The sequence below is a fragment of the Odontesthes bonariensis genome, chromosome 15, assembly GCF_027942865.1.
Source record: "Odontesthes bonariensis isolate fOdoBon6 chromosome 15, fOdoBon6.hap1, whole genome shotgun sequence".
In the NCBI taxonomy this organism is placed as follows: domain Eukaryota; kingdom Metazoa; phylum Chordata; class Actinopteri; order Atheriniformes; family Atherinopsidae; genus Odontesthes; species Odontesthes bonariensis.
In genome coordinates, this window is record NC_134520.1 from 23633746 (window position 1) to 23654913 (window position 21168).

General features: G+C 39.5%; 1 protein-coding gene across 7 annotated transcripts in view; it reads right to left on the reverse strand.

The window, feature by feature from the left end:
• The window catches only part of ptprsa (protein tyrosine phosphatase receptor type Sa), a 221115-nt gene that overhangs the window by 58020 nt on the left and 141927 nt on the right, over positions 1-21168 (reverse strand). For all 7 annotated transcript variants that reach the window (XM_075485598.1, XM_075485596.1, XM_075485599.1 and 4 more), the window contains 5 exons: positions 12349-12459; positions 2522-2791; positions 1725-2306; positions 1144-1280; positions 903-1047 (listed from right to left, as the gene is read on the reverse strand). In XM_075485598.1, coding sequence (XP_075341713.1) covers positions 903-1047; positions 1144-1280; positions 1725-2306; positions 2522-2791; positions 12349-12459 — 1245 coding nt within the window. The remainder of the gene's footprint in view (positions 1-902; positions 1048-1143; positions 1281-1724; positions 2307-2521; positions 2792-12348; positions 12460-21168) is intronic.

Here is a 21168-nt window from a genome sequence, read left to right on the forward strand (position 1 = left end):
GCATCTGATCAATGGTACCCTGAATGACCAGCCATAGGAATCCTGAGATAACATAGCAACTGTATTTGACATCCTGGCATGGGAGGAGGATATATTTTTCATACTCCATACTCCATATCTGTTAACTAATTAAGAGTAGAAAAGTAAGGAGAAGGCATGGAAGTATTTTTTGTTGAACGTTTCCTTAATATCTGTACAGTTCATATTAGAGCCTTGACGGTCTTTGAGGAGAACTGGCATTTGTTTTGTGTCTGTCAAGTAGTAAGTGCACTTACTGTTGAAAAAGGAGATATGAATAAAAGTATAAGCAAAAAAAAAAAAAATACAAAAATTGTCAGTCTACATAGACTTAATCTGTTAGACAGAGCGGAATACACTCATATTTCTGCACCAGAGCCAAGCTGGACAATAAAGCAAAACCAGTAAAAAAAGGCAGTAAAACCCTTCAGTACAGTAAATGTCTGCAGCTCCTTGCACCATAGTTTCAACTGAAACTCTCCATAAAACTGGATCTTTTCAGTAAAAGTGCCACCTCATATAAAGTTGAAAATAACACTGTTACGCTACAGTTAGCAAAATAAAGGTCATATAGAAAATATTAAACCACAAGCTTCGGCAAGAATTCAACAATATAATAAGGTAAATCAGTTTTTGCGTAGTCTCATGGAGCTTCGAACTAAAAAACAGTCATAACCGAGAGGTGATGCAGCAGTTGACATCAGAGAAAAGTTTGCAAGCTTAAGTCAAAAGGAAAGAAAAAAACACAACTTCATTAGAAATCACTTCAGTAAAGGTCAACAAAGACATGAAATCGTTAGCCTTTAATGACTAACTGGGGAAATCCTTTGTTAGAAGGGCCGCAAAGAAAACAAGAGAGAGAAATCAAATAAAAGGCTACATACTGGCTTGCAAGGTCTTCTGTGAAATTTCATTTGTGAAGGCTCCGATGCCTTTGTTAGAGATGGCTGCCAGGGAGAAGCGGTACTCTGTATTGGGCCGGAGACCTTCCACAACATATGATTTTGTAGGTCCAAATGTTTTCATCATCTGGTGATTCAGAAAGAAGTCATTGAATGGCATGTAATGTTGGATCACTTAAGCAGTCGCAATGACAGGAAATCAAACAAACACTGAAATTCTTACCTGGGTGCCAAAACTGCCTTGTGTGTAGCGAAGTTCGTAATTTATAATTCCTTCTTTCTCATAGGCTGGCTCCCAGGTCAGTTCAATGCTGATGTCAGAAACAGCACCAACCTGGAATTTGGATGGCTGACCCGGAACTGAAGAACACAGCAGAGAACATGTCACAAGAAATTAGTGGCATGTCAGGGAAGTCAATATTTTCTAAGTTTGGGGTTACATCACAACCTGTTGCTTAGTCATTTCTGAACAATAAGAATAGGACAGTACAACTGGGGAAATTAGATAGAAAAAAGCCCTGCTATCCTTATTCTTTTTGCCTCTGGACGCTTGACATTCAACCTTTATACAGCAGGAAGGAAGTCTATTTTTTTAAGCAATTAAAGTTTTAGAAAATTTGCAGTTGAAAAAAAAAATAGCAATGGGTTTAAATACATTTTGCTTTACCAGAAGGCAGGAGAACAAATTTAAAAAATATCAATATATTACACCCTAAACTTACCAAATATATTACCCTGGTGTCTTTTGTAGGCAGCACCAACACCACTAATTAAGTTAGCCAAAATCTGTCTTTATATCCTTACCTCCTTGCACTACTTTGACATGAATGGGCTCTGAGAACGGTCCATCACCAACAGAGGTAAATGCAAGGACTCTGATTGTGTATGTCTCTTGAGGGACAAGGCTCTGGATAGTGGTGATGATGCTGTCCTGGACATTATGGATCTGCCAGAGGCTCATGGACTGGGAGTTGTCCATGGTGTAATAAACTCGGTAGCCTTTGATCTGCCCATTGGGCTCCTCTGGTTCTTCCCACTGCACCATCATGGTGTTTTGGGGAAGAATCTGGGCCTTAACGTTTCTCGGTGGGCTGGCAGGAGCTTGTTCTCCTGTCCGGGTTTCAACTGGCTCACTGGGGGGACCCTGGCCGATTGTGTTGACAGCGGAGACACGGATTTCATATTCTGTGTTGGGGTAGAGGCCACCGATGCTGTAACGTGTAGTGGTGATGTCATCTACCGTCTCGTACTTGCTGTCTGGGGACTTTGCCCTATACTGTATGATGTAGTGTGTCACTGGATCTGGGTTTCCTGAGTCCCATGTAATGGTCACACTAGTTGCAGTGGTTTCAGTAACCACAGGGGTACCTGGAGGCTTGGGGAGAGCTGTTGTCGTAACATGATGGAGAAAAGAGAGGATAAAGTCATTTATAATGACAGTGACTGTGGAACTTTGTAGCTAAAAACAGAAAGCTTGGAAATTTACACTGAATTGCCGAAGAACATAATAGGACAAACTGTGATAGCAGCTTTCTTTGTGAATCAAAATTCAGATAACTTTCTCATAATTACCCCTCCTCATAGGCAGAGTTATCTCTTACATTTTACAGTGATCTGCGCCACAGATTCGATGATGCCAAGGCTGCTCATGGCCACGCAGGTGTAGTTGGCTGACTCGTGGACGCTGCTCAGTTCAAGAACATTTCTGCCCACCGGCATCTCATCCTCTGGTGTCAAATCCTCAGCGTTCAGCATCCACTTGACATAAGGCATGGGCGAGCCCACTGCCACGCACGTTATGTTCACACTGCCACCTGGCATTATTTCCTGACTCGTTGGTGGAATGGAGAAGCGAGGAGGCACCCGCCGGACTGGGGGAAGGCATGAGGAAGGGAACAGGATGACAAAAGAGGGCAAGGGTGTCAGAAAGGAAGAGAAAAAGAGAGGTAACAAGAGAGGCCGATGAAAATGGACCCTTCTCAAGGAAATACTTAACACAAAAGGTTCAACATGGTAAATGTGAACTGAAACACAAAATAAAACTAGACTTTTGAAAACATATAAAAAATATACAAATAATGAGAAGGAACTAAACTAACAAAATTGCTTCAACAACAATATAGATTAACAATTAAGCAACGATTCATAGCAACAAGGTTCCATTGACCAATATTTGACCCATCACAGCACAATTAAAGACACAAAAATCTATTATGAGTTTCTCATCTTTGGGACTTAACTGCTGACATATATGCAACAACAGCATAACCTGATCACAGAGTGTGAGGGTCTGTTGTAAAGGCCAGGTGATAATGTTATCACATGAGCCCAACATGGCAACCTGGAACTTCCTGTCCGCTCAGGCACTCATGCCAGTCAGGAAGTAGGCCTTTGCAGGCTTCTCCCACAGCACAGAAAGTGTAAGGTTACTGATCTATTGACCATCTCTGTGAGGTCTCTAACCACATTCTAGTCTATATTTGTACTTCACACCTATCTCTACTTCCTAGTTATCTTAAAGATGAGAAACTTTAATCAGATTTTTGTGGTTTAGGGTAGATCCACTGGACAAAGCCTTTTTAAGATCTGACACGGTTCCATTGATAGATGCAGCTATCAGTTTCACAGACAGCATGCATAAATAGATCGAGGTAAATTAAGGAGTAAATGATAACAAAATCAGATAAAAACTTGAGATAAAATGCATAGAGGAATATAACTGAAGGGTCGCTAGCATGCCCAGACAAAAGACGATTGGAGAGGAAAATAGAAGTACAAGATAGAGAATAGAACATCTGAGGAAAGAAGAAAGAGAGAGAGAGGGAACAGAGGAGCAAAGAGTGACAGAGGAAGAGAAAGAGAGGGGAAGGTTGGAGGAGGGTAGAGGGGGGGTAACCCGCTTCAGTGCTGTGTAAACTTTGTTTTTCTTCAGCTAATGTGACAAAATGTGATGGTGGCACATTGTCACATCGCAGTCCCAGTTAACACAAAATAATTATTGAGGAACAAGGTGTGTGTCTAGAAATACAGAGAAAAATAATTATAGCAACTGTAGCTAACTCTCACTGAGTGTAAGAGAAAAACAGATCCACAGTGTGTAGAAATTCAGAGAGATTCAGAAAAAGATAGATGGCAAGAGAGAGTAGGAGAGATGAGGACAGAATGCCAGCCTAGAGAGGAAGACAGTGAGAACCTCTAAAGTATGGATAGGACTTGAAATTGGAGTGGAAGCATAATGAACCTGAGACGCAGAGAAAGTGCGTGACAGGTACAGTGTACTTGCATGTGTGTGAATGTGTAGGTTTATAGATGTGTACATTTTTGTGTTAGTGTAGCATGAGTGTGCGTGTGTACAGTATGCAAAAGTGAAAAAAAAAAAAAAAGTGAAAAAAATGGTAAAAAACACTTTGTTCATGGGAGGCATCCCAGCAAGCACTTGACACATACTGACAATAAAAAAAGTGGTCAACTTGCAAATTTTTCAACGGCTCATATAATGTAACGATTTTTTATTGACAGGCTAAGTTAAGTTCATTTTAAAAATAAAGTTCCCTTTATTTTCACATCCCTGACTAGCTACCATGTCATGTTGAACTAGGAAATGTGATATCATGTTCCAATAAGTAGTTGTGTAAGAAGTTGTATTTAAACAGCATTGAACCTATTTGAACAAAAAACAAACGGTCTTGAATTCATAAAAATGACTAGCAAGCAAAAGCAAAAGCTATGGACTTCTTAAAAGATCTATCATTTCCATTTGTGAGCTTTAACAGCAGAGCATACCATAGTAACAACATTTATCCAGTGTCAAAATGTTTGTTGGGATGCAGAGGTTAAAGAGAGAGAAGGAAAGCAGTAAAGATTCAGAAGTAAAAAACGATGAACTAAATGGAAGAGATGACTTTAGAGATAGATAAAACAGGAAAGACAGGGCTGAGAGACAAGACACGAGGCAGAACAAAACAGACTCAAGCAGCAAGACAGCAGACAAGACAAACAGAGGGAGACGGATGGACACGCAGACATACTGTACAGTACGCAACAGGGTAGGGGAGAGTTTGGGTTGTTGGAAAAAGGGGGAGGAGGAGGAAGATTTAAGTGGGGGATAGAATAAGTAAACCATGATTGTCAATAAAAAAAAGAAGACAAACAAGAAAAGATCATGGCTCAAAGTGGGTTTGGAGGTCTCACACACTGGGGCTTAAAATCAAGAATCCGGTACACGTCCCCTACTCCCTACTTTAAACATTGCACCTCAGTGCAAGAACTAAGTCTTGGGATGGGTGGATGTGACGCACGTGTGTGTGTGGGACAAAGTAGGTAGAGACTGAGGGCGAGATCTGGGGAGAGACTGAAAGGAGCCTCAAGGATAGATAGCATTCCAAAGTACACCGTGTCGATCCAAATGGGATTCATATGATCGTTGCATGGCACAATCTAATTTCTCCAGCAAACTACAGCACAAATATCACCTACACACACTCTGATGGGTTTTTTTTACCTGAGAGCTGACATGAATCCTAAGTACTGCAAATACAGACATGTTGTCCATATGTGCAAAGTTTTTTGGTAAATAAAAGCAAGCCGACATTATGTGGAATCTTCAAAAGGGTTGTTTTTAACAGCAAATATATAATCAGCCATAAAAAATGCACTCTGATTTATATTTAAATATTTTAAAGTACTGATTGTCAATTTCTATATTAACCAGGGAAAGTCAGACGGAGACCTTTTCAGTTACTGTTGGGCTTTTGATCTGTCATCTTCTGAGCTACTCTTTATGCATCTTCTCAGCAATTTACTGTTCATGTCAACTACTCTACTACCCTAGGCAAGACATGGTCTGACCTTGAGGGCAAAAAAATTATAACTGACCTTTACAAAAAGTACAAAAAGGAAAAAAATTACCCAAAAAATTGCCAATTGGAAATCTGTTAAAAAAAAAAGCCAAATCTCTACATTACAGGCAATTGTGGAGCTTGAAAAATGGCCTATTGGTTAAGATAAGCTTTGTTTCAACATAACAGTCATGTAGTGATTCTAAAAGATGCAAAAAAAAGAGAAGAAATTGTCAGAAAAAAATCCCATAAAATGGGACAAAAAACTACATCTCTACATTAAAATTGAACAAATAATTAAAATAAATAAAAACCTGACTACACAACAAAGGTGAAAGGGCAGCCCATTCCTCACACAGACATGCATGGGTGTGGCTATGGCACGAGTGACATGTACAGGTGCGCCCCCATCCGCTTGGGCAGACACCAGAGAACCAATACAATCCAAAGAAATGTCACCCAAGCCCATCCAAGCATGCCATTCATTCCTAAAAACAGCATTGCTCCAGACACACACACGCACAAAATCAAATGAAAGGAAATAAATGAAATTGAACAAATCCACAAAAAGAACTATGTCCGAACAACATAGACAGAACCAGAGTGCAGCTGTGTTCACAAAGACGTATGCATCAATACTATTAGATGTTCTAAGTTATGATTTGTTCTCTTAAATTTGGATTCCAATCCAAAGGAATTGTGAGAACCGAGTCGAGAAAACAGATTTGTTTGGTGGTGAAATGTCCAATCAAAGTGTGCCTAACGGTGCTCTTCTTTCCCTGGGGCAAAGGTCAGCCAATGGACCGGGAGCTGTAGTGGTTGAGTGAATGAGGTTTCCCCACAAGGAGATGCCTCCGTTTATCTCCGAGTACTACACTCTCACGGATAATGTGGTAACTTTAGCCAAATGCTGCTTACTTTATGGCAGGGAATTTAAATGATATGACTCAAAGAGACAACATACTAATACCTCTTCCTTTTGATACTTTCTGATATTGGGAGACGTTGTACTTAATTACAATATGCGATCACAGTGTAATTTTCAAATAAAAAGACAAGCAGGACAAATTAAACCCCGGAGAGTTGACTTGTAAATGACATTCATCGTGTGTCTAATAGGAGAGTGAGTTTGGATTTTCATTTAACTTAACTCAAGAACTTTGTTATTGCCACAGCAGACTACACTATAGACTGGGGGAAAATAATAAAACCGAGAGTGCCGAGAACACTCTGGGAAACAAGATTCACTGGGCATCTACATCTCAGTGTCACTTACAAATGAGTCAATGCACTATAACTGGACACAGGCCTGAAGGATATGACTAACCGTCAAGCCGACAATTTAGTAAATCTGCACAATCTGTGTATGAGCGTGTGAAACCCTCCATTACACTTTCAAAACGTATAAAGAGTGAAACAAACAAACAAAAAAAAAGAATCCCAATTGCATGGACAGGCTCCTCATTCACAGAGACCAAAGCCCAGCCGGCCTATTTGGAATTGAGAGAAAGTAAAAGAAACATATCTTTCATTTGGTCGAATAACAACATATAATCTTGTTTCAAGCCCCAATGTGGAGAGAAAGACAAGAAGCCGTACACTGGACGAGGTGAGAAGCAGTCGAGAGAGAATGCCAGAATACTGTGCTAACTAACAGTGGGCAGTGTTGTGGAGGGATTTGTGCCAAAAAACAGAGGTCAGAAGGTGGACATTATCGGCCATTTTGGTGAGGCAGATTTTGCTGCCCCAAAATGAAGGGGGAAGCCAAAATAATGTGCAGCCTTTAGTGTCACCTTGAAGCTGAGATTACACCCTCTTGCTGCCTGAGGACACAGGCACAATATGGAGATCCTTTAGTCACACTTGCCAGGTCAGTCCTACAGCATTTACATTTAAGCCGCAGGGGTCGGCCTCTATCAACATACCTTGGCTGCGCCAATGCTAAACAGTCACTATGGGTGGCTAATCAAAATGGAAATTATCACCTAAAGGAAATTGACAAGAATCATAGCAGGGGCACCCAATAATAGCAAGCACTAGACTGAGGAGCTTTTAGAGTGAATCATATTTTTTTCTGCTGCCTTACAGGTAGATGACAAGCAGTGAAACCATACTGCAAGTACATTCCTTCCCTGTGGTGATCCATTCAGTGAATATTATGAGTCAGATTGAGAAAAGGAGTATTTTCATGTCTTTGCATTTGGATAAGAGGTAATGAAACAGAAGTATGAAACAAATGAATTTCTGATAGCAACATAATATTTGAGGGGTGGCTATAATCCTCTGGGCTCCTTAAGACAAACATCTAATAGAGATGACAGGGTTTGCTTTGGCCAGTGAGAACATAAGGTGTAATCTAGCTTTCTTTCCCAACATCACACACAAATGCGTAGCAGGACATGCAAGCACATTCAAAAACAAGCAGATACCATTCCAAGTGGGTAAACATGCACATGCATACATATCAGCACAGTCTTTCTGCATCAGTGTTTTTTTTTCACAACTTAGAATTATACAATAAGGCCAGATGTAGTAATTGATTAGTTTCTGTCAGTTAGATTTTGCAGACTCTATCATTTCCTAATGACTTGCCTTAAAGACAAATTATATTTGGCTGGTGCAATTCAAATCTATAAATAAATGTCTGCTTTACATACTTGCTTGAAACTGGTAAGTTTCCAAATGCATATTTAGTTCCAGTTCTTGCTGGAAAAAATATATATTACTTTAAGAAAAAAACAGTCACCAAAGTATGAAAATAGCAAATTAATGTGCTCTACAAGCTGTGACCTTTTTCAGTATGACTTCTAGATAATTTAGATGAACACTCTGGAGATTAGTATAATTTAATAGCCACACATACAAATGCTGTCACTCTCTGAGGAAGCAGATAGCAGGAATGTGTATTAAGTCCTTTACCTGCAAGAATGATATGCCCGACCTATTCAGACTTGCTCAGATACATGTAACACCCTGAGCAAAATGCTGTTATATTTTCCCAAAAACATGTGTCTAATGTATTCATGGCAATAAAGGAGCTGGGAAATGTACGGGCCAACTCACATCAGCAGGTGATTCAGTAAACCTCTGATTACGGCACAAAACCAACAGAAACATTAAATTCTAAACTTTACTTGTATTGATATCTAATTGTTCAGCCCATTCTCTCCATTATCGTTCAAAAAGTACATTGTGGACAATAAGAGCTAATGTCTACTTTCATTATTTACATCACATCAACCTGAACTTTATTCTATTCGGTTAGAGTGTGTGTATGTGCGTAAAAGGGGAAGAAGGGCTTTTGAATAACAGATAAAAATTTGATTGAGAGTCATAGCAGTGAGGGAACAGTGAGGGAACAGTGAAAACAGCGGTCAACTAGCTGCTGCTATTTGAGTAAGAAAGAATCTTTGAGCGCTCTCAAAGTAGCACCATATGTGCTGTCGAAGTCATTATATTGTTATTGATCCATGACACTGTAAATGGCAGCCCTTAATGACTGCCTGAAATCGCCATGGAACCCAATCAGCCCCAATCACGTCTAATTCTTTCAGTAATGGATCACTATAAACAAGATGAGGAACACTGGCTGTAAACACACTTATTGTTTCATTCGGCATTTCCATTTGCACTCCGAGACTCAAGAAGCAGAGCAGCATCAGTTCAAAAAAGAAACACAAATCTCACAAACAAATAAACAAAAATACAAACACCTTTAAAACAATAAATAAGGTCAAGAATGGAACTGAAACAAAGGGAAAACACACTAACACAACACCATAATCACAACATAAAAAACAAAAACAAAACAACTAAGGTAAGCCAAAAAGGGTTATATCAGGGAAAACACTGAGAAACCAAAGAAAGAGAAGGAGATAACTCAAGAAAACACAGGGAATGCAGAAAAAAAAGACCATTGCGGCCAAAGGGATTTTCCACAGGCATGCAAGCGCAGTTACATTCTCCCATCATGCAACAGGTCCTGTTATTTCCACGTGCTGGGTTTTCATGACAATACGTGCAAGAAAGCCTTTAGGTGCGGAAGCAATACCAAAGGATGCAAAACAAGAAAAGGCCCCACAATGCAAACATAAAAGTAAATTAACAAGACCCGAGCTAATCAGGTTTGCTTTCATCATTTCTTCCTTGTAAATAAATATTTTTTTTCTTCATAATCATTTAGCAATGTGGACTAGTTGCACTTTTTTTTTCTTTTCTTCAAATTAGTAACTAATCGAGCTCTTCAGTAGGCAAAATAAAGTTAGAATTTTTCAACACGTTGATTTTTTTCTTTCAAATGTGGGTTAAAAAAAGTAAAAAAGAAAAAACACACCAACCTTCTCGAAGCTCTGAGGGATGTAAAGGGGTTGATGCAGAACACAATGACATGAGGAGAAGAGAAAAATAGGGGAAACACAGAGAGAGTAAAAAAAGCCACCTCAAGGTGTTTAGCTGCAGCTACATTTCCCTTTTTTTTTTTTTCTCTTTCCCTTGGCCATGCTATCAGTGACACCCGTCTTGAAAGTACACTTGCCTGCCCTCCCCCTTGAATAAACTTTGAACCAAAACAATCAGATTCACCCCAGTGGCCGCACAGTCGCCTGCTAAGAAAAACACAGTAGCTCGGTGCCACTGGAGTCAAATCAAGCGTACCATACTTATAATTCAAAATTTCACAAGCTCCTTATGGCCACAAGCGGAGGCTCCTGTGGTGGCCGTATTTGGTTTTGTTAGAGGAGGAAACCAAATAAAGATAAAACAAAGAAAAGAAAAACTAATGAGAGATTTAAAAGAAAAAAAAGACACAGTTTGGGATGAAATTAGCAGCTGCAGTTCAAGAATGTTAATGTTTTAGAAGCCACTCAACAACACTGCCGTTATGATTTCTGTTTTGGCTGTATTGCTATTCAATCCAGTAGAGTTTGCCCCATTCACAAATTAAGATTGTTGCATTGTTTTTATTCCCCTCAGAATTGATCCCTACCACAGCTGCTAATCTCAAGTGCATTTTGATTTGTGAACAAAACATAGTCAACATCAAGTATCAGAATTGATTGACAAAAGTTAACTGAAAACAGACAAAGGTTGACACCATCACAGCATAACAAGTGTGTTACATAGTGTGACAGAACTTAAGTAATTATCACCCTTCTGTATTCTTTTAAAGGCATGCTGATGGAGCCGGTGTTGATGGAAAACTGCATGGAAATTATATCAGAGTATAGCTGTGTGTTTTTGATCAAAAGAACTACTAAACATCCCAGTGCTGTGTCAATAAGTGTCCCGTTCATCGCTTTCTTATGACTCCTGTGGAAGACTTGAACATAATTTCCACTGAACCTTTTAACTTCTAGCATTCTGCTACTTGACATTGTCACTGAATCACAGTGGAGACAGCATAAGCTTACGGGACGAAAAGGAGTCACTAATTTTGATTAAGGATTTTTTAACCTTCACATCCACACAGTTTTTCTTCCCTACAGTTCTGTTTCACAGACTATGATAATAGCGATAATAATGAAAAAGCAGCTCCCTGACCTATTTTATTATGTCAGAGTAGTGAATTATTTATTGGGAACAAAGTTATTTGGTACACAGCAGAGGGAACAAACTGAGTAGATACCACGGCATCTTTATTTAATATGCACAATATAAATAATACATGTCGAAAATGCATCTGCTTCAATTTATTAAAGCTCCCTCGACAGGGAATCATTGTCATTTAGCATTAGTGGAAAAAGAGAGGCTTTTGTCTTCATTGTGTTTCCTATGAAACTCTTCAGTGCCTGTGACTGATTGTTTTTTTTATATCTCCACTTTGCCAGAACATGGCAGCCAAAATTACTACTGACTGTAAAAGCCTTTAAAGATAATACACCAAAGCAGAAACGGGGGGACACTGTGGATTTATGCTCCAGTGCAGCATGGGGGAGAGAGAGAGTGTACTATTTATAATCTATGCGAGAGATCATTTTTTGATTTGTGATACATAGTGGCTAACTGTGTTAGCAGTCCATTTCTAATGAGTTTCCTCCCCAGAATCTGGCGAAAAGTAAAAGGGGTTACGATTTTGATTGGTGGGCAATAATACCTAGCCAATCAATCAAAATCGAGACTTACCGTTGCGCTCCTTTACCTGTAAAGAGATTAATTAAAAAAAAGAGGTCTTTCCACACTCTTTTTGGGCTGCAACTTTGATGTAGGGGGACACATTTGATCGGGAACACAGTAACCGATAAAGTAAAGACATACGGCATGTAGTGCTACACATTTCCTTCCGAGTGAGTAGGGGAGGGCATTGAAAGACAAAATGGAGCATAACATCATAACAGAGAAGAACATTAGTTGGTCAATTATAGTTTTACATTTGGAAGTTTCAGTGTATATGAAATTACATTTATGGGCAGGCAATACTATCAAAGCTAGAATATGTATATTACTTGGGTATTTCTATTTTGCAAAACACATTCAGTGCAAATACAGTTAGACTAGAAATGGAACTGAATGGAAATTTATTTAGAATGGGTAGATGTTTTTTTTTATTTATTTTTTATTTTTTGGCCTTTCTCTGGGACTGGGTTGCTTCCTACCTCGCACATAAAGGTTAGCAGGGGACGAGTAGCGCACGCCTTCCACATTAGACGCCACGCACTCGTACTTCCCCTGGTCTGTCTCCTCGCTGTTCTCGATCTGCAAGGCACCTTGGGAATGACAACATCCGACAAAGACAAAAGGGGAGGGGGAAGAGACAGAGGAAAAGAGAGGGAGAAAGAAAGCAAGGACGAAATTATTAATCAATCTGTGAATGAGCATGAAGGAGTCAGACAGTTTTCTTTATGGTGGGTGCATTTGAATTTCTCATGAACATTTCGTCAGCAACTGGTTTTATCTGCAATGCTTATACACACTGATACGACGAACAGAGTTCCACCCAGGCCTCAGCCATCCATTGACAAAAAAAAAAAAAAGACAAAATTAGTCACACTAAATTTTCAGCCACGTTGGTATTTCCACCTCATCTCAGACTTGAGGTCTTTAACAAAAAGAGTAGCTACAAAGAAATGGTGTGTGATGAAACGGAATGGAGGGGCAGTGTTGAGAGGATAGTATAAATGCAGTGGAATTAGCAAATCATCCTCACCGAGGGAGCGTCTGTGTGTGCAGAGGGGAGGAGGGGTCATGGGAAAATATACACAAAAAAACAGCAGTCCATGTTCACGGTGCATAGCAACTGTGTAATACCTTCTCACGAGAAAAATAACATTATTCAGTTAATTAAGTAATTAGTAGAGCTGGATTGTTTGAACTAATTTGTATTCTCTTTTAGTGACTAAGGTGCTTGAGAAGTGCATTAAAATGAAAAGCTTTCTCACACTTTTGCACTCAGTTCACATACACCTCACCTGCATTTCCATTCTCTGTCCCTATTTGGCCATTATTATTTTATACGGACACCTTAGGCCTACTACTTTTCCAAAAGTCTATTTCTTATCACTTTGTCGATTCTATCTCTTGTCTGTGTCATACCAGACAGCCTAAGTGCTCAGCAGCAACACGGCAAAAAAAGGGAGGGAGGTGAAACACCAGGCATCAGATCATTCCTCGTTAGAGTGCTGTTGACGGCACTTCCTGATGATATCATTAGGGCTGCAGGCTGGCTCAGCAGACAGATTGCAGCCCAGGCATCGTTGACAAACACAGCACCATCGCTTGTTAATGTTAAGCCAAAAAGCATCAATATCCCAGCAGCTTTCTAACATATTATAACCTTCTAAATCGCATCTGCAAGCGGAGTGAACACAATGTTGTACAAGGCTACTATTCTGGAACATTGGTTGAATAACATGTTTCAGCTCTGCCACAAATGAGACAATCGATCCTGGTTAATTAGAAAGATCACACTTCCACTGTGTCCATGGCCGAATAGAGAAACAAGTATTTTAGTCTGAGCATACTTACCCCTTTAAAAAGAAAACAGACCTGAAGGTACAACAATCTATAGTGCTCCATTTTTTTTCTTCCTTTCTCTTCATTTCCCTCTACAGTTCAGATCATCCTCATTGCCCAGAGGGCTCTATTCCTGGCACATAACTCACGAACCGAATGAAAACGTCTACCTGCAGAGTGCAGGTGGTGCAGTTTTCACTCCCAGTTTATGCAAGCATTTGATTTGGATCCGTTTGATGTGTGCTCGGAACAGCAAATGCCCGTGCGGTGGCAGGTGGGTTGGAATGTGCTCAGAAGCTTAGACCACAAAGTAAGGATTGTGTGAAGTTCAACTCCAGGTGGATAGTTCCAGAGGGCTCTGCCAGCGACTTGTCTGCTTGTTTCCCTCCCCTGAATTCTAACACTTTTTGAGGTCCTCCTCTGTTAAATCCCAAGGACTGTTCAGTGAAGGGTTATATACGTTTTCATCTCAAGTTTGATGATTCCAGAAACAAAAATATTATTTCAAAAATTACATTGAACAAATGTCATTTGGCGGTCACGAAAATGCAACAATAGACAGCCAGATATTACAAATACTGGCTGCAGTGAACAGTGTTTACTGAAGGAGACAAAGCAAAGGGGAGAGAATGATAGGAAGCACTGAGGAGGTATGGGGAATGTCATCTGATCCTGCACATCTTTGGTGGAGGCTTCTCACCAGGTGGTAATATTTGTGTTTGCTAGACCCTACTGGTTGCGTAACATATTCATATCATTTCAAGGTGGAGTTGTGAGGCACGCATATGCAGTCCTTGTGTTTTCAGAGCCCAAAGAGTAAGAGGAAAAAAGTTAGTCGTGTCAAAAAATAATCACAAAGGAGAAGCAAGAGAGAGGGAAAACAAAAAGGATGCAACAAATGTAGAGAATGAATGAGTTATTTATCATCTTATGCTTTTCTTATATTCTGTCATGTTTTCTTCAAATTGCAGCTTTTTGTTTTGTATGCAGTACTTATAAAGTAAATTCAAATGATTCTATCAAACTAATGGGAAAAATATCTGTAGCCAAAAAAAAAAAATACAACAAAATGAACCAGTGACCAGGCAATCCTTTTAAAGGCTGATAATATAAGGTTTAATTACGTACTTCTAAAGAAATGATTCAAACAAATCCTCTTTGAGGTCATATCTCTAGGGGCAGCATGAAGTTGAATGTCTGCAAACAAAACAAGCTCAACCCATGCAGCTCTTTGCAACCATTTCCTTTTTTTTAAGAGTTGAAGCCACTCTGTGTTCTGCATAATTTTGCTGTTTCCTCTGCCAGCCTGTGGCTCACCAGAGCGCATGTGGCCAGTGGCAATTTCATTTTCTTTTATCAGAGAAAAAGGAAACACGAGGGATGAAATAAATGTAGAAAATTATCTACTCGGACCACAATAAAAACAAAACATGCACAGAATCTGTTCACATGCTGAGTGTTTACTGATAAAGACATGCCTAGTGACAAACAGCAATTTTAAGTGTCGCTCACAAAATGGCCATACTGGGCTTATTAAGTAAGTCCTACATGGGGCCTCCATGGCATGTCATCCTTGTTTACAGCTATTAGGTCTAATCACAAAGAAAAATAGTCAGAACTGCCAGACGAGTTAGGTTTGCTTGATTAATTTGGCAATCCTGAAAGGAAAAAAAAATAATAACGAAAGTTTTCTTGAAAGGAGGTATTGCATGCTGAATGACAACTAGTATGCGACATCGGCACAGTTTCACTGCCTTGATTAGAGTCAAATACATAAAAGTTTGTTGTTATATTTTTTTCTCCAACCATAAGTTAATGGTTTTTCAGAGACTAAGTTGCCTTTCTTCAAAGTTAACAGAACATCTATTTTACATAACAAACATGCCAGCTATAGAATCCATTGTGACAGGTTATCGAGTGAGTACTACTTTACTTGCAACGCTGTCTTCTTCAAGTTCAATTAAAAAGAACGTAAGAATGCCGAAGGATACTCTGTGAGCTGCTGTGAGAATAGACCCGTAGATGTCTGACTCTCAACCCACTTAGAAGCTTACACTGACCATCAGTAAACTGCGAAACTGCCCCTGTTGAGTTAGAATTCATGTTTTACTAGGTCAGTAGACAAAAGATTGGATCTTCTGCGTGGACCAATTACTCTCCATCTCAATCAGATCAACCGAACAACACTCACAACCTCCTGTCCTCCACTGCTCCCCACTCACTCCTGGCTGTCTCGCAGTATGTTCGCTGCCATCATCCATTCGGTAAAGACGACTGTAATGGGCAGTAGGGCTCTAGCATTCGTTCTCGCCGCGACAGCTGCCCTGGTTAACTGCACTGCTTGCTGCAGGCTGATCTGATGAGCAGTGAGGTGCCAAGATAACAAAGTGATCTGGCTGAGCAGTGTTCAACAAATACATGTTTTTTGGGACAGATATTTTTCAGAAATTGTGAGAAGCAGATAGTTTTCTATATTCTGGCAGGCAAGTTTTTAAAATATTCCCTTGTGGGTTTCAGTGTCTTTTGTAGCTGCAGATTAGCAGGAAGTATCACACCAGACAACATGAGAATGACAGAGAGAATGAGAGAGAGATGGGACAAAATAATTATCGGAGAAAGAGGTGGAAGGAAGAGTTCAAGAGAGACAAGCACAAAAAAAAGAGATGGATAGATGAGCGAATAAAAGAAAAGCAAGGAGGGGCCAGTATGGATGATTAATTTCACAAAGTGCCTGAAGCTGTGGTCTGCCCACCCCGGCTGCTGCTTTGTAGCAGCTTTACTGTGTGTATACCACCCCCCCAACCCCAGTCCCATTTGTGTAATTCAATTAGTGTGCTCCAGTGGGCCTTGATTGATTTGTTTAGGCGATCAACAAAATGGCTGGCCAAGTCTCACTCTTCCTCTCCATCCCTCCCTTTTTCTCCTTCTGCATCCCACTCAGGCCTGCTGGTGGCACACTGCTCTTTTCATCATTTTATCTCTCTTTTTCAGTTCATGGCTCTCATTAGTCGCTCATTTCTCCTCTCCTGTCATTTCCCCTCATCCCAACACTGCTCACAAATGCTCTTCTGCAGTCCAATTAAAGCTGGAAATTAGCACCTTACTGTATTAGTGAATACATGCACATAATAGCCTTTTTAATACAGGAATTAAACCCACTTCACTGCACAGATAAGCGTAGGATATAATACTTTTTAACTAAATCTTTTAATGTTTCATTGTTCTTTATGTATTGAGAGAAGATAAACTGTCATGAAAACATATAACTACATTATTAATGCATACTAATTATATGTTACTTTTACAAATCACATGTGTATCAAAAGCTCATCCCACCTCAATAGTTTCTAAGTTTACAAGCTTTGAAGGGGCTGGTTCAAATAAATTGCAGAATTCTTACAGAGCTGCTGTATTATTTTAAATCCATCAGATAACTAAATAGACCACTGGTAAAACTATGCCGGAAGTCACAGATTTCAGCCATAAACTTTTGTTTTCAATAGCTGCACAACTGAAGACAACCAGTGTTACCACACGGCAGTTAAGTCTGGACTTGCCATTCTCCCTGTCTTTCTTCTTCGTTTGCATCCTGCCTGTCACTCTGACAATGCTCTGTGACCATCCCAAGGTCATTATACTGTAATAGCACCAGCATGGAGCTCCGCATATGATGCCATTGTTGTCAGAGCCCATCTGGCGGCTTGTAATGCTCCTATTAAATTGGTAATGACGAAGTCAGGCTCCCTTTACACTTGTCGCTTAGCTCAAGGCCAGCACCTGTATGGTAAGTAAAAGGAATTCCACATTCACACTTTGGGAATTAGATCTTGCAAAGAGTGACATAAAATAGTGAATGTCTTTCCCTTATTGAGTAAATCAGTCAGCTTTAACTAAATAAACATATGTATATGATTATGTACCTTTGCATGTAAATATGCACCAACTCCAACACAATCCCTTTTCTCCTTGCGAGGTAGAGAGCGCAGGGGGTAATTTTTTTTTTTTAAGGCTGCTTATCCTATTATGCAAATGCAAAGTTCATTAGAAAGGCTTGCTTTTCTTCACTGCAATGTGATTTATGAGCCTCTCTTAAACAAACAAAGGAGATGAGGGGAGGGCTTGGCTATGTCTTTCATGAGTGAAGGTTTAAAAGGAAAGAAGCATTTGAAATTAGTCTAAAAAATCCATGGTGTTCATGAATGGCTGCGGATGGAGGACCTTAACCTGTCAAAATGATCACTGCCTTGGCTGTAGTGAGCTGTAATCGGAAAAACCAAAGGCATGTATTTCATTCCCCTGAATACATGGGCAATCCTGTCAAACTGAGATATTCACTTACCTGTTCAGCCTGTGGAACAAAGGCATCTTACAACAAACACACTCAATCACAGTGAATCTCCTGGGAGTGAATGTTTCAGCAATAACACCTGAGGGATAATTATAAGTAAAAGTTACACTCTCGAGGGAAATGGGGGGAAAAAAATTAAGGAAGAAGATGAATTATTTGAACAATGCTTTTTTTTTTTTTTTTATAATTCACAAGATTCACATGACTTTACATCTTTGTCATTCCAGTCCCTCCTTGAAATCTTTCCGTTCATCCTATGGCATTATGAAAGCTGTTTTTTGTATGGTGTGCATGTTGCCAGGTTTAAAAAGTCAGCCGGTGCACCCAGAAGCCTCCCTGGCTTTGCAGTTAGAAGCAGCTGTACAGCAGAGTGAAGGGAATTAAATCAAATGTAATTTATGCCAGCTTTTCCCCTGACATCCCATCTCCAGCTATGAGGGAGGTGCATTAACATACATGATATTGCTAGTGCCCTGGTGGTGAACGGAAAGATCAAAGCAGAGAAGGAGACTGAAGAAAGAGGGTTACTAAAATTGTTTACAGTAAAAAAAAATATAGCCTGGTCTTATCAACATTCAAGGCCACAATCATCAGCCCTCTAATTTCCTTAACTCTCGGGCCACTGGACTAAACCTGAAAACTTAAATGCCAGAGGCGCCAAGCAACCTAGCCTCCTTGTAAGAGCCTTTGCCATCCCTCCTTCTTTTAACCTTCCAATTCATGTATCTCAACCGGCTGGCGACACAACTTGAATTCCTCAGTAGCTCCCTGACACTGATTATGTGGAGGAGATAGAGGAACAGCACAACACAGAACGCACACATACATGGAGGAACAGTACAGCAACAATGACACAAAGCATGAGAGTGGGAAACACATGAGACTGCTCTCACAAACTGTACAGAGAGCACAGAACAAAAACACAGATGACATACTGTTGTTAGTAGAATTAAACATTTTTTTAAATTCCTTTCGTAGTCCTTTTATTTCAAGCATTTGGTTCCTTCGTTGAAATTAGTTGCCGTTATGTCTGATTATGTGTCAGTTATGTAATTTTGTCCTGATTTTATTGTGATGGTTAAAAATCTTACCTCGAATTGGGGTACCCTCTGGAGGAGACACAAAAACGAAGACACATCATCAGTTCAAGTCTGGGTTAATGTTGGTTATAGTTAGTGGAAGTTCTTGGGTTGAAAGATTCACTGAAACTAAGTTATGAAACCATTAAGTAATCTCTTACAGAGATGGAGAAATTTCATTAAAAAGGAAAAAGACATAACAAAAATGTTTTTTTTGTTTTTTTGTTTTTTTATTGTTGCTGGTATCACAAAAAATGTGCTGTTTTTTTTATGGTCGGCAGTCTCCTTTAGCATGCCATTCTTTTTTTCCCCTCTCCATGCCTTATATATCCCATAATGGGAAGGGAAATGTTTTGATAGAACTAGGGAAGCTTAGGGGTCTTATTTTATCATAGCTGCAGTTCAGGATGATCAGCAGAGCATGACAAGTTTGGTTTCAGAAATTGACATGGAATGTTCCAGCATAAGATTTTTTTTACAACCAATTGACCTGTAATCGAAGTCTGTCAAGCATTTAAAGATGCCTTTATTCAATACCAGGCATCTAGATACGTTTTAAACAAACTTGCTGCAGCGAGACTTGTTGCAATATAATATCAGACTGTACCTTCAGGCAACACAAGTTAAATCTTACTGACTTAAGTTATTATTTATCCTACAATTTATAACTGACAGATATACTTTTGATCTCGAGATTCATCTACCCATCTACCCTTTCTACCCAGTCATACAATCCTTTGGCTGTTTCCTTTCAGTGATAGTTGTATGTTTCGCTATTCATTGTTTATTGTGAGTCTGTATTGTGTTACATGCTTGACTGCAAGCCAAATGCCCCATTAGGGACAATAAAATATTGAGCTTTTCCAGTTCTGGGCTGGTGGGCCTTTTAAATGCAGCCCAAACTGTTGAAATGTAAAATGTATCCCTCAAAGCGGAGCTTTGGGTTTGTGTAGGGGTGCCAGCTTAGTGTCAGCCCCTTCAAATTCACATTAAACTCTCCTACTGCTCTTGGCTGTTTTTCTTAATTCCTTTTTCTCTTTCTTGAGCTGTTCCTCCATTTATACTCTCTCTTTCTTCCCGTTTCTACTTTTTATATCTTCGTATTTCACACAATTTCTCCCTCTTACCTGTCTCTTAGTCTCTCATTCTGAATCTAACATTCATTTGAGGCAAATATGTTCACCGGCTCATCCCTTGAGAGCCACAGTAGGATGGTGCCAACACAGGAGAAGTTCCCTATTTGGCAATATACAAGCTGGAGGCACAGTGCAGAGGGTAAATCATTTAAATTAACACTATAGGCTTGGCCTGTATACTTATAGGTAATTTTCCACAATAAATTTTACATCCAAATCATATTTCCCTGTCAGTGATCTTTAATCCACTTATTTTTTATAGCTGTAAAGTATATTAATTTGTCCATTTTAATAAATATGACTGATAAAATCACATCAACGACAGTTTAAAGTTATGTGCGATAGATAAGTGATGCCATAGCCATGTGTAATTGTTTTGAGTAAAGACAGCTATTCTACTGTTAGAGAACCTTCTCGCTGTGACATGACATTGACACGGACTTCTTTACTGCAATTGATACGAACAGGTCTAATGAGTAGTGGAGCAAACACAAGTAAACAGACTAATGTTTAAGGGAGCTTCCGTATTGATTTATGGTAGCAAATGTGTGGTTAATTCATGACAGTTTAAAACAGAACTGGTCGTGTGTATGACAAAGAAAAATAAAGATGAATTTTAAGAAAACGAGCACTGTATGTTAATTTCCCTCAGTGTGCACACTCATTTTAGCTGTGAATCCGCCCCTGGTGTTTAAGATGTAAAGTGGTGCCAGCAATTTCTATTTTCTATGCAGTACAATAAAGGATGTGGGAGGCTCTGTAGAGGGGATGGAACTTCCTATGCCTTCTGGTCAGAATGTTATTGCATTTCTCCATATAGAATCATCCTTTGTGATACCAGCAATCAGGATTCTGTCACTGAGTCTAAAGTTCTGCCTGGTTTGCAATTGACTTTCATTT